This window comes from Balaenoptera acutorostrata, chromosome 16 (genome assembly GCF_949987535.1).
Source record: "Balaenoptera acutorostrata chromosome 16, mBalAcu1.1, whole genome shotgun sequence".
Lineage (NCBI taxonomy): Eukaryota > Metazoa > Chordata > Mammalia > Artiodactyla > Balaenopteridae > Balaenoptera > Balaenoptera acutorostrata.
In genome coordinates this window covers 48,430,725-48,444,647 of record NC_080079.1, presented here as the reverse complement: position 1 = coordinate 48,444,647, position 13,923 = coordinate 48,430,725, and the positions used below count along the sequence as shown (strand labels likewise).

Here is a 13,923-nt window from a genome sequence, read left to right as displayed (position 1 = left end):
TCAAGAAGGACAGAGTACAAAGGATATAAAAGAAGTGATTTTAAAAATGATAGAAAAAACTTCTGAGGAAAGACTAGAGTGTGTAGAACAAAACACCGAAACAGCCATACACCTGCGTACAAACCTGTTAGATGTCTGAATCCCAAAAACAAGGGAAAACGAGAAAATGCTGTAGCTTCTAGCCTGAACAAAACAGACTGTAAAAAGATTCCCTGCAAAGGAAAAAGACTACCTGCGTTGGATATCTTTTCTGCAACACTAAATATGTCAGAAAACGAAGGGCAAATCTTTCCATAATTCTAGGGGGAAAGCAAAGACCCTGGAATTCTGCATTGATCCAAATTAGCAGTCATGCTTGACAGAAAAAAATAACAAATTCCACCTTTAGCTCGGCAAGGACAGAAAATAAACCAGCAAGAGATGGCCTAAGAACAGCATGCTACCTCCAGCCGGTGCAGGGGTGCGGTCACTAAAAGAATGCAACTCCTTTCCCTGGTGGGAGAAGAAAGGTGCTCAGGACCCCGCACTCTGCACAAGAGCAGGCAGCAGAGCTCCCCGCCCCATGCTCATCACAGACTGAGTGCTCACAGCAACTCTGAGAGAGGACAGAGGTCCTTACCCCCAGTTTACAGAGGGGAAAACTGTGGCTTAGAGATAGTAAATAATGTTATCAGGTCACATAGCTGGTAAAGTGGTGCTAGGATTTGAGCATAGAAAAGCAGCCAACTCCAAAGCCACTATTAACTAAACATTAGGCAACACTGCCTCTTACTTTACTATAAAAGAAAATACTTTTAAGGGAAGATTACATGTAATATACCTACCATTCTTAAATTATTAAAACAATAATTAATATTAAAACATTGTTTTGGGCTTCCCTGGTGGCGCAGTGGTTGAGAATCTGCCTGCTAATGCAGGGGACACGGGTTCGAGCCCTGGTCTGGGAAGATCCCACATGCCACGGAGCAGCTGGGCCCGTGAGCCACAATTGCTGAGCCTGCGCGTCTGGAGCCTGTGCCCCGCGACGGGAGGGGCCGCGACAGAGAAAGGCCCGCGCACCGCGATGAAGAGCGGTCCCCGCACCGCGATGAAGAGTGGCCCCCGCTTGCCGCAACTGGAGAAAGCCCTCGCACGAACCGAAGACCCAACACAGCCAAAAATAAATAAATAAATTAAAAAAAAAAAAAAACAAAAAACATTGTTTTAAGTACTAATGAAACTGTTATGAAATTATCTAAAATATAAAAAGGGATGTGTTTTTACATGATTATAATTCCAGTTTAATTTAACAAAACCTGGAGTGAGAACAGGGGAAATTAAGAGTGTACTAAAAATCCCACCTTATCAATGGTAGAATGGGGCACAGGTGATGAATACTGTTCAATTCTTTATCAGGACAGAAAAACAGATTGAAATACATTCATAAAAAATTTAAGCCCATTTATTGATTAATAGCTGCTACTTCAGCATAAATACCAGAAAAGTGATAGACTGTAGAACTATCAGGAAAAAAACAGATATAGGAATAGAAAATTTTCTAATAGGAAACAGAAAACGAATTAAGAAAATATAAAAAGCAGAAAATACAATAAACAGAAAGTAAGATAGCTGGTTTCAGACCTAACATTTATGTCAGGGTCTCCACGTGACAGTGGGCTGTCAGCAGTGACCCTTTCCACTAGTAAAGTACAGCCAAAACCTGGCCTTGTGTTTAAGAGATGCGACCCGAACTAGACCGGTGCTGAGAGTTAAGAGTATGGGAACTATTAAAGATGTCCCAAGGAAATGCAAACAAAAACAGGGCAGGATCAGAAATACAAACATCAGACAACAAGAAGTGAACAGGAAAAGGAGCGCTTCTTTTGTATTTTAAGGAGACAACACACTAGAGAGAAGAGCCAGGCCTTTACCTGCCTGCCCGGAGCACTGCACCAGAACCCAAGGCACAGCCCTTAGAGCTGTGCTGCCAAAGGGGCACGTCCACAGCCGGCAGGGGACACGGCCACAGCTTCTCAGAGTTCGACAGTCAGAAGAGACAGAGGAAGACTAAAGGCAACTAGAAGTTTATAGTTAGGATCCAAAGGATCTGAGTCTCTCCATCAGCGAGCTCCTTTTAATAGCTCTCAGCAGAGTCTTAACCCACACAAAGATACTCATTCCCCACACCCTACTGGGGCTGAAATCAAACCAAGCAGCCAATACAATTGGCTAAATAAAGACAGTGAGACAGTAAGATAAAAACAAAAATTAGTGAAGCTTAAGGACAAAACCTGGTAGAATTGATAAAAAAAAAAAAAAACTAAGTAACTCTTTGAAAAGACCAAAAAACAGACAGACCTCTGGAAAGTCAGCCCGAAGAACAGACTCAGATGGGCAGCATGAAAAACATTAAAGGAGTCACCACAGAGGCAGAGAACACAAAATGTTAGCCAATGCCATGTGCAATCCAATGCCAAAGAATCTGAACTTTGACAGAGAATCTGAACATTACCAAAATGGACCCAAGAAAAATGAGACAAACCAATCAGACCAATACTGAAGGACTTGAAAAGGATGTTATGGTTTTCCCACCAGAAGTCTACTAGACCCAAAGGGTTTTACGAGTGAAGTAGGAATCAATCCTGTTATTGAAACGGTTCCAAAATACAGAAAAAGATAGAAGGCTAGCAAAACCCTGTTTTTCAAAACTGACAGAAGCAACATACTCACACAGTGTGTGTACTCCCCAACTAGAAATTCATTACTTTATAAATAAAATCTAGTACTATATGAAGCTAACAAGGCATCACAGAAATAGAAGAATAGCTAAATATTAGGAAAACGAATACAATAATTCATGTAATCATAGTCATACAAATTTCATAAAATTCAACATCTTAAAAAATATTATCTTAATAAACAAGGGTTAAAATATTTTTTAATTCAATAGAATATAAAAGGGTGTAACAATGGCCAAGAAAATTTTGAAAGAGGAAAAGAGGAACTTTTCTCATGTCATAATATTGTTTTGCCATCTTCCTATTCATGATCTTCCGTGCCTACGCAATACTACATCGAGGGCCACACCTGATTTAACCATTTCCTGACTTTTTTTTTTTTTTTTTTTTTTTTACCTTATGATGAATGCAGCACTAAATACCTCAAGGCTCACAGTCTTACAGACACACGTATAGACTCTCCCATGCCTCACCTTACCCACTTCTCCCTGACTACACTGCTATTGCACTGCCACCGGCTCTGCCACGGTGGCTAGTGTCCAGTGTCCAGTGAAGAAAAGCAGGCTGTCCAGAGATGCACTGCTCCACCTCGAACGCATCCCACCAGTCCTGAGACTTTTAGAAGCCAGAGCTGATTTCAACAGCTCCTCCACATCTGAATTTTCCACTGAGATTCTGGGCAGGCAGCTATCCCAACTCTATCCCCATCTCTTCCTCCTCCTGGGACAGCAGTGGCTGCCAGAAGTCATGAAGCAGGTAGGGCGTGGAACGACAGCAGACTGACACACAGGAATGCCCCGTGCCCTGTGCTACTCCAGGCACAGAGCTTTGTGCCCAGAGAGAAATGGGAGTAAAACAACGACAACTGTTTGGGGCCTGAAATACAGCAGAAGTGAAATTACCACTCACATTTATAAAATGTCTGCTGGATCACAGCCAAACCCTGCCCATGTGGATCTACTTGCTCATGACCCTGGAACTCCTAACTGCTAGATGCAGTGACTCACCACAGCAATTCCACTACCCTTCAAGGAACGCCACCCTGGATTTTGGACATCACTTTTCCACAGTTAAACAAACGAGATGCCATGCCTCTCAAATACATACCACCAGAGTGATGTTTAGCTTCTTTGACATGTCTAAGAATTGAAGTTTATTTGGAAAATTCTGTAACGTTAACTATAGAAATACAAAATTTCTACCATATTCAAAAAGATGTATGATGATAAGAATCAAAGATGCTGGGCTTCCCTGGTGGCGCAGTGGTTGAGAATCTGCCTGCTAATGCAGGGGACACGGGTTCGAGCCCTGGTCTGGGAAGATCCCACATGCCACGGAGCAGCTGGGCCCGTGAGCCACAATTGCTGAGCCTGCGCATCTGGAGCCTGTGCCCCGCGACGGGAGGGGCCGCGATAGAGAAAGGCCCGCGCACCGCGATGAAGAGCGGTCCCCGCACCGCGATGAAGAGTGGCCCCCGCTTGCCGCAACTGGAGAAAGCCCTCGCACGAACCGAAGACCCAACACAGCCAAAAAAAATAAATAAATAAATAAATAAGAAAATCCTTTAAAAAAAAAAAAAAAAAAAAAGAATCAAAGATGCTTTTATAAAAAGAGTAAGAAATTTTTTTAATGTCCACGTTGAAAACATAACCTCCACTTAACAGCCACTGGGTAAAAACCCATCTAAGACTATTTGTTTTTACCTGATTCAATCTCAGAATTCTATAACTGCCTAGACCGGAGTTTCAATAATGGTGAATTGTTGAATATTATGGACGTCTCTATCCAAACACTTAAGACAAATCATCTCGGGCGGTTTCAAATTAAAAGCTTGTAAAATATGTAACCTCTCCTAGTTTTTGCAATTAATAGGGTACATCTGCAATTAGCCTGCCTTACTGAATGCAGTGCTGTTGTCATTAAAAGATGTCTGTGAAAGTGCTGCTGTTATTATGGAGGCTCAGGAGACCAATCCCTCCTAGAGGGCAAACAGTGGACTGGTAGAAAACAACAGCCATAAATCACACTGTCAGGCAGCAGGCAGAGCAGAGTGGAGCACAGGCACATGAAGGCCATTCACGGTAAACACAGCTCGGCAGCTTCCCAGGCAGGATTTACTGCACCTGTAATTAATTAAAATTTCCTTCAAGCTAAATCTTTAATAAACAAGGATTTGTGCTGACAATGAAGAAAAAAGGGCTCCAGCAACATAATTTTACAATATCCCTCAAAGACCAAGCATAGCATCTATCATTTCTTGTATCAGGTGTATACACCATCTCGAAAGTTAATGGGAACTACATCACATTGTGTTGTAATTTGTGTACCTGGAGTGGGTCTGAAATATTTAGGATGCTTGAGGGACCATGTGGCCCTTTTCTACTTTTATTTGTTATGTTTTTACTTGCCTCCCTTCCAGCTTTTTAAAAAGCCAAGTCTTTTTATGCTAGTGTTTCAGAAAACGGGCCTTTTTAAAGAACATGTGATGGTAGTTGCATCAGATGGCCATGTTTTCCTGTGGTCTGTTCTTTAGTCACACCTTGCATTCCCAAAAAGAATTTTAAAATTGTATTTCACTGTATCATTTTGGGGCCAATGAATCTAGACACGAAGGAGAAAGGTCTAGAAGTGAATGACTATGAATATTTTTGATAAAGCAGGTGTGAACCTTCTATCTCCAATATATTTATATTGAATCAATCAGAAATGTCAGAGCATCTTTTCTCAAGTACTGAGATGAAGATGTCCACCATATTCTTCGTTTCTAATTGTAGGAACTACCTGAGTAAACATTGTATGCTGGGGACCATACTAAGTTTATTGTGCACACATATTAACCCAACAAATCCTCAAAAAATTACCAAAAATAACCCATTTTCAGGAGATCAAACTAGGCTCAGAAAAGCTAAATGACTTGCGCCAGGTCACAAAGCTATAAGATGGCAGATCCAAGATTCCAACCCTGGTTTGGTAATTATAAAATCTATGCCTTTATGCCATTGTCGCATTTCCTAATCCTATGCCTCTAAATACCATGAATGGATCAAAATGATAATCTCTTTGAATTACCAAAACTATTCCACAGAATTACTATATCCTACAAGGCAGGGAAAGGTGGGAGAGCTATAAAGTGACAACTGTTTCAGAACATAAGCAAGAGATTTCTCATTACACATCTTCCAACAAATTGAAAAAAGGGTCCTTAATAATTAAATAAACTTTACAACACAGTGCTAAAGTTGCCACCCCCTGCTGTGAGTTATGGGATAAGAATTACAAAACTGCCTTCTTTTATTATCTTTTCATATATTTTCTTTCCCCAACAAAATGATTAGCTTTTCAAGATCAGTTAAAAACATCATATCCATTTTTTGGAATCCTAATAGGATTTGGAATCCTAATCCTGCAATGTTATGTTTATAGTTATTCAACAAATAAATATTAATCAACTTACATATCAAGTTTCTCTCCATTAGAAAAAAGAGATCATAAAACATGAGAAAAGGATAATCTTAGATTCCTAGTAAATGAGATTTCGACTGACCATTAAAGGAGATTCAGAGCCTGAAAATGTCTTTATCTGATTTGATCATTTGGTTGAAAATATTAGCCACATATTTTTTTGCAAGGTTGCTGGGTGTGCATTTGATAATTCAAAATTATGCTGTCAACCAAAGAGAATATTAACAAAGATAATATAGGGTCACCTGGTGAGAGAGGTGGGAAGCTAAAAGGCAACTTAGGGAAGAAAAATGATAGATGACCTCCATTTAGAAATTGTTTGATCATTTGATAGCTCTTCTCTAAATGAAAAACTTCCAAAATTTCAAAGTTTTACATCTTACCAACTACAACAAATCATTAGAAAAATAAAAATAATCTATTTGAATGATAAGCAGAATAATTCTGGCGTTATTACTTTTTTAAGTTTTCCAAAGAGAAATTCTCTTCTCTTCCCTATTTTCTCCAGCACTGAATAACCCTATACCAGAGTGCTGCTACTATCAATACATTTAGACAGGACAGCTGGTGGGCACAGAAAGTTCCCCCATGGAAAAAAGAAATTTCAGCCTATAAGGATGGAAAGGAAGTTAGACATTAGATGCTGGCTTAAAGGACAGACCAGCACTGACAGAATATTTGAAATGTGATTAAGAAATGTAAACTCTATTGCAATCTAACACACACCTATAAGCCAACAGGTGTGCATGGAGTGGTAAAAAAGATCTGTACACACAAATACAAAAGGAAGGAGCAAAGGGATCAAATGCCACTCAGTCTTTTAATCCAGAAGCCAGAGTTCTGATCTTGGAAGTGTTATAACAAGGCCTGTGCAGAGGACTAACACGTTTTCAATATGTCATCATCACAAATAATAAACTGATATTAGTATTAATAATAAACTGATTGTGTCTCTAAGTGAAGAGTATGGTTTGAAAGATGCGAAAGAACATCTTTTTGATCTTTTGCATAACAGCTTACATCTTTAGAGATCTGAGATACTTTATAATGAAAAAGGGACCGTCCAAAGAGTTAAGAGTCAGAGTAAAAACACAAGTCTACTGCTTTTCCTCAAAAGTTAAGTAAGAAACTTCAGGTTAAGGTTCTTGGTAAACCATTAAGTACTAAAAAAATTATGAACAATCATATATATGCATGTGTCTGTGCATAACCAGACACCTCAGAAGGTGCAAATCACTGTAAACAAAAGTGAAATAATTGTTTGCCCTCTAAGCAAGTTAAGGAAGCAAATCTCACCAACAGAGACACTGACCAATGTCAATTCTATTTTCATTCATGAGTCAATGTATTTCATTTACATGAAGGTTGTTCTTCAGGCTATAATAACAGAAGAAACTCAAGTGAGCCATGATATGGTAAAGGTGTAAAAGAAAAAGCACAAAAGAAAATAAAAGGATAAGAAGGAACATGTGAAAAATTTGCCTTTTGAAGACATTCATCAACTAATGAATCCTAGTACAAGATTTTGCAATATAAAATATTAAGAAATGTCAATAGACAATGGAAGTGAAAAAAGGAATCAAAAATGTTTTACAAGAATGATGACAGGATAGTTAAAACAATTTAGTTTGACTAGAAAAACAATCTAAGCTGTTATTTTCATGCTGCTGAAAAAAAAAATCAGTTTTTTTTTTGTTTTGATTGTAGCGTTTATCCCACTTCATTAATTATTTCAACTCAATTGTTTTCTATTTATCATTTAAAATTCAGAGCAAAGTATGCTGTTTTTAACAATAGCTAGTAAAAGCAAGATTCCATCTCACCAAAGCTGAGCCACCAAATTATAGATACTCCTGATTCAATTTTATCAGAAGTTCTGCTTACTCATGACCATGAACAAAATGGGAATTTGGAGGAAAGGGGGTACTGGCAGAATTATAAAGACACTGGAGTTTAGTGGCTCACACGTATTTAACTGAGCGAGGCAAACATTCAACAGCTCTCTCAGCTGGCACTGCTTTCATGGGGGCACAGAGACCTCACTCAAGACCTGTGAAACTCAGAACAGAAAGAACTCATAACAAACTGCCACTTCTTGTCTACAGAGTAAAACCTGCAAACCCACAGTGAAAATGTGTAATTATTATCTATTGTCTATAGGGCCCTTGGGATACAAAAATGATGAAGACATAGCCTCCACCCTGCAGAGCTTACAGTCTAGATGGTAGACAGACATGAGAATTAAAAAAGCATAATACAACCTATCTATGCTACCCAGAGGAGAACAGATGATAAACCTCCTTTTTGATAATGTGGGTAAAACTACAAGTAAGTGAGAAAATGCAACTTTCAAAGAACAGTGATTAGACTTAAATGGTAATCAACGATTCAGAGAACAAACAACAACTAAACTAAAAGACAACAGTACAAACTACAAAATGGCAGGCTGTTCTTTTGCTCATTTAAAACACATTTTAAAAGCATGTTAACAAATTCATTTATCAATTAAGAGTTATTTTATTACATTTTGTACCTACTTTCCTAAAACCATTTAAAGCCACTAATGCCCCAAATCCAGCCAGTTAACTGCTGCATAAGCCCCCTGATTTCTGGTCCCACTCAGGGTATCAGGCTTGTGTTTCACTGGACAAGAACATGTCACCACCATGGACTGTTAGAATGATAAAGCCTGCATTCATAATTGTTTTAAAAATACAGAGCTCTAAATTAAATCAGTAACAGTAAGTTTAAATGCAAGAAAGAAACACAGGAACATACACTTAATAAATAAATGGATCAAAGCAAAAACAATTATGTAAAATAGAGGGCTTTAAAACAAGCAAAAAGATTCTGAAGTACTGTAATGTTACCTTTTTGTGGGTAAAGGACCCAGTTTCGTGCAGAACTGCCACTCTGAATGGAGGCCACCACGTGTGAAATTCCTTCACCCACTGATGCATCACTGTCGTCGGACAGACAATTATAGTCGGACCCAACCCCTCGAACCTGCACCCAAAATGTCCAAGAAGAAAAGACAACCATGAAGGACAGCATATGGATGATCAACTGCCAAAAAAACAAAAAAGAACAAACAAAAACTTAACAGCTCAAAAAAGAAAATCCTAGCTTTGGAAATGTACTGATACTTTCTTTAAAGAAAAAGCTATTGAGGATGAAACCCACCAAGTGAAATCCCTACAACCCCATTCATCAGTTAGTGAGTGCAGGTATTAAGAGGAAACACCAGCTACTATACATCAAAAGATAATGTCTATAGTAAAGTAAAAAAAAAAAAAAAAAAAAAAATCAAACAAAAATTACCTAACAAAAATACTTTTCTCTCTTCTTCCAGATTAGTGAAGGCATTATACAGTATATCTTAACCTAAGTGAACAAAAGAGTTTCTTCAATTGGTGTGAAGCTTTACAGTCTACCAAGAGTTTTCACCCACAAGGTTTCAACCAATCTCACAGCCTCGGGAAGCAAGCAGGACAGAAATCCTGCAGTGTTCAGGGCCGCTGAAGGCTGGTGTGCCCGAGGCCCCATGGTTACCAGGAGATGGAGCAACGCCTCAAGTCGGTCTTCTGACTGCTGCAGCCTGCTCTTCCACTACATGGTGCTGCTCTCTTCTCCACGTGATAAAAAACAAGTGGGTGAGCACCCCAGTGACCGTTTCTCCCGGAAAGCCCAGGCCAACGGAAGGCAAGCTGCTCAGTCCTTGTGTAGAGCAGCTGAGCACTACGTAGCAAGAGCTTTAACAAGAGTCGCATGTTGACCAAGCGATCCCAAGACAAACATCTGTGTACTGCGATACATACTGTAGCATTATTTATACTGTGGAAAAAGTGGGCGCTGCCTGAACGTCTGTAAATAAGAGAAGGGCTGAATAAACCATCTTTACTACAGCACAGGCTGGTGGTTAGGAGCACTGCCTGGGTCTGAATCCCAGCTCTGCACACACTAACGGAACCTCAGCTTTTCATCTTAAAATAAGAATAATAACAGTAGTGATCATACCATTTGTATGAAGATGAAATCAACATCTATAAAGTGCTTAGAACAGAATACAGTAAATACCATTAGCGTTTGTTAAATAAGATGGAATATAATATAACCATTAAAATCATCTTTGAAGAATATTTAAAATCTGGAAGATGCCCGTAAGTCTTTTAAAAAACCAGATTACTTATGGAATCACCCCAATTCACTTACATATAGGGAGCCAGTAAACTGGTCATGGCCCCCTCCCTCAACATCCACACCTCCCCGCTCTCCTTCCGAACAGAACCACAGTTTTGTGCAGGTATCCCCTCTTCCTTCCCAGACATGTACTCGATGGGACTCTGACCACTGTCTGGCTAGGGCGAAGAGGGGACAAGCCGGAATCATAGTTTGTCTGCGGCCTGTCAGCACACAGTGTTCCCCTGGCGACAATCGCCAGTCCACTGAGGGGCGTGGGAAGACTGGCTTGCTCACGGTTAAGGAAGGACTTACACTCTAGGTCCGGGAGAGTTTCCTCTCTTGGTCTCTCCTGCTGCATGTGAACAAGGAAATACAGTGCAAGGAGATCTTATGACCACAAGAAGAAATGGCATCAGGAGAACCCGGGCCCCTGATGACATCATTGGGCTGCTTCTGATCATGCTGTGTCTACAACCTAACCCCTCTGTAGGGATGTGAACATTTAACCCAATTTGAGGCCAGGATTGTTTTACCTGAAGTCAAAATATCCTGATCCACTGTACACCGTAGGCACCTGACTGAATCAGTACCATCCAGCCTTCCTTCCCTCCTGTTACCACGGAACAGGTGTCCCTTTTCTTGTCTGAGCCCATACCCCCGCTACATCAATGCTCCTACTACTGGAGCTGCTTCATCCTCAGTCCTGCTAAGGAGATGGGTATCAATGAAATGAAAACTAAGCAAAAGTCAAACTAACTATGGGAATCTCTTCAACACTAGACTCACACTCAGCTCATGCCACCAGAGGCAACTGGGAGCCAAGACTGACAGAGGACACTGGAGCCCCACATGGCCTACCTCTCACTCATCCTGGAGCAGAGTCACTGGCACCTTTTAAACTGTCCTTCTCCGCCCCCTACCTTTTTCTGCCCAACGAGGATACTGAATATCTGGAGCTAGATCCACTGCACACACTTTCCCCATGCTATCTCATTAACTCCCAGTTTCAATTACTGTCTCTGCACTGATGATGCACATCTAGGTCTCCAGCCCCAATCTCCTTCCTGAACTCCAAAGTACCATATGCCTGGATGTCCAACTGCCGGCTGCTCTCTCCACTCAGATGTCCCCACGGCACCACACGTCATCCTCTCCCCACCTGGCCCTCCTACCATGCTTCCTAATCCAATGGAAAGAACTGTCACCCATTCTCCAGGTACCCCAATTGGAAATCCGGGCCTCTGCCCCTCTCCTGTTCTCCACTGTATCCAACCTGTACTGAGTTCATGTCACATCTACCTCCTAAATCCCTCTCAAAGTTACCCTGTCTCACCATCTACACTGTTAACACTCCACTTCTGGCCACTATCATCTCTTACCTGGGTTACTGCACTTTCTAGGACGATCATTTCCAGAAAGCAAACTCTGAACACCTCATCCCTTTGCTTAAGAGCCTTTTCATGTTTGTCCCCTGCTCTCGAACCAGTCCAAACACCTCACCCTGGCATATGAGAGCCGGAGGATCCGACCTCGGCCCACCTCTTCAGCCTCTCCTCTCTCAGGGCCCCTACCCCGACACTGGCCTGGTGGTTCAGCACTCCCCCACCAGCACCGTCTTCAGTTCCTACAAAGTGCATACTCCTCTGACCTCTTAGCCTTCACCTTGTCCCTTCTTGCCCTCTTCTCCTAGCCACCTGTCCATCAGCCCGCAGCGTCTTCCCTTCCCGTCCCTTTCTCTCCAGGTAGGTCAAGGACCCTTCCTTGGTGCGTCCACACTAGTTAGGATCCCACATTAACCCTGTCATAACGCATATCACCCTTATTGTAATTGTTTGCTAGATCCTTCCTAAGGTCCTTCAGGGTACAGGGACAGCCTCTTCTTCAAATGATCTCAATGTCTAGACCACAGGAGGTAATGAACAAATACTGGCTTTATTAAATGAAAACTTTTTTTAAAGGTTGGAAGAAGTTGTATTGAAACGTTAAAAGAGATTATTTCTGAGTTAGGGGATCCTGGGTGATTTTTATTTTCTTGTTACAGTTCAATAAATGATTCCTGAACTTAAAATTTTTTGTAAACTAGAGTAAATCACACAGTACTTGAAATATTAAAAATAATCTGCACAACTGAAAAATACCTTGTAGTTCTAGTAGAAAAACAAGCCACAGCCTAAATGAGGCTTACCCTTATAATACTCCAATGTAACAAAATGCCTCCACCTACTCTAAATCCTCCCAACCTCCAGCTACAGTCACTGCCCCTGCCCCCTCTGCTCCACAGCATGGGCTCAGATTGCAAGAAGCCAGGTGCTGACACTTCCTGAAGAATTCCCAAGCCATGCTCTGCCCCTCCCCAAGGGCAGGGTCCATGCAAGAGCCCCCTCAAGCTCCCTGGGGAGAGCATGACTCTGCCCTGGCCCCTTCCTTGACAATATTCCTTTCTAAAAGGATTAAACGCACCAACTTCTTTATATCCTCCAAGGGGAATTAAAGAGAGTTATCATCAATATGCACTTAGCAGGGATTAGGAAACAACCAATCAAAACATATCTAAAATATTTAAAAACAAATTCACTTTCAAATAAACATAAATACGTACATATGCTTTTGTAGGTTATAAAGTATTTTTGCTCTTTTTATAACACGCTCTCTGCCAACTGCTACAATGTCATTTAAGGCCAATATTTTATTTTGGCTGAACATCCATCTGGCATTATTATGCCCTTTAATTTCTGCCACTCTGTCTATTAGAAGATTACAGAGGTTTTCACACAGAGTGGGAATCTAGGAGCAGACCTAGATCGTCCCTGAACCACAGAAGGGGCAATCAAACCCATTAACAGTCACTTCAACTGCACCACCCTTCCCCAACCCTCAATCCCGTGAGATGAGTGTAAGAAAAGGCTAAATGTACTAGAGTGATTAGCATCAATTACCAAACTGGCTACAATTCTTTTCATCTCTGATTATCACTGATTACCTAATGAGTTTACAACAAGCCAATGGCTCCATGGTCAAATATTTCAACCTGCAGGATGGAAATCTGCCATTCACAGCCTTGAACTTACCAGGAATTACAAAGTAAAAACATTTACCTTTGAAAGTTTATTAACTTTTTCAGGCCATTTATTTGTAACTAGGAATTTCCTAAATGATATCCAAGACTTCAAAGTATTAACTGAAGTTTGAAAGGTAAATAATTTATTTCCTCTCCATCACAAAATTCAGGGGGCCTATCCTTATAATATGAATGGCAAAGTGAAAAGAAGGTAGTGTATACAATATGAACTGGGAACACAACTAGTATAGATGTTTATTAACCACATGTAAATGTAAATATGCTTTTCCCTCTTTTTAAAAAACACACATATGAAACACATTAAAGAAACAAAAAATTAAAAACTTCTTTTACCAGCAAATTCCTTCCTGGTATCCCAGAGACTTCCATGGTTTCAGGGATCGTTGACCTTAAAATTACAACACTAAGACCATCTCAAATTAGGGCCCCAAAATCTACAGCTTGCAAGAGTTCAGAGGAAATGTACATAGCCCATGAAGCAAT

General features: G+C 40.6%; 1 protein-coding gene across 7 annotated transcripts in view; it reads right to left on the bottom strand.

The window, feature by feature from the left end:
- ERCC6 (ERCC excision repair 6, chromatin remodeling factor) overlaps positions 1-13,923 on the bottom strand; it is a 73,732-nt gene that overhangs the window by 21,997 nt on the left and 37,812 nt on the right. For all 7 annotated transcript variants that reach the window (XM_057530662.1, XM_057530666.1, XM_057530665.1 and 4 more), the window contains one exon: positions 9,050-9,185. In XM_057530662.1, the coding sequence (XP_057386645.1) occupies positions 9,050-9,185 (136 nt within the window). The remainder of the gene's footprint in view (positions 1-9,049; positions 9,186-13,923) is intronic.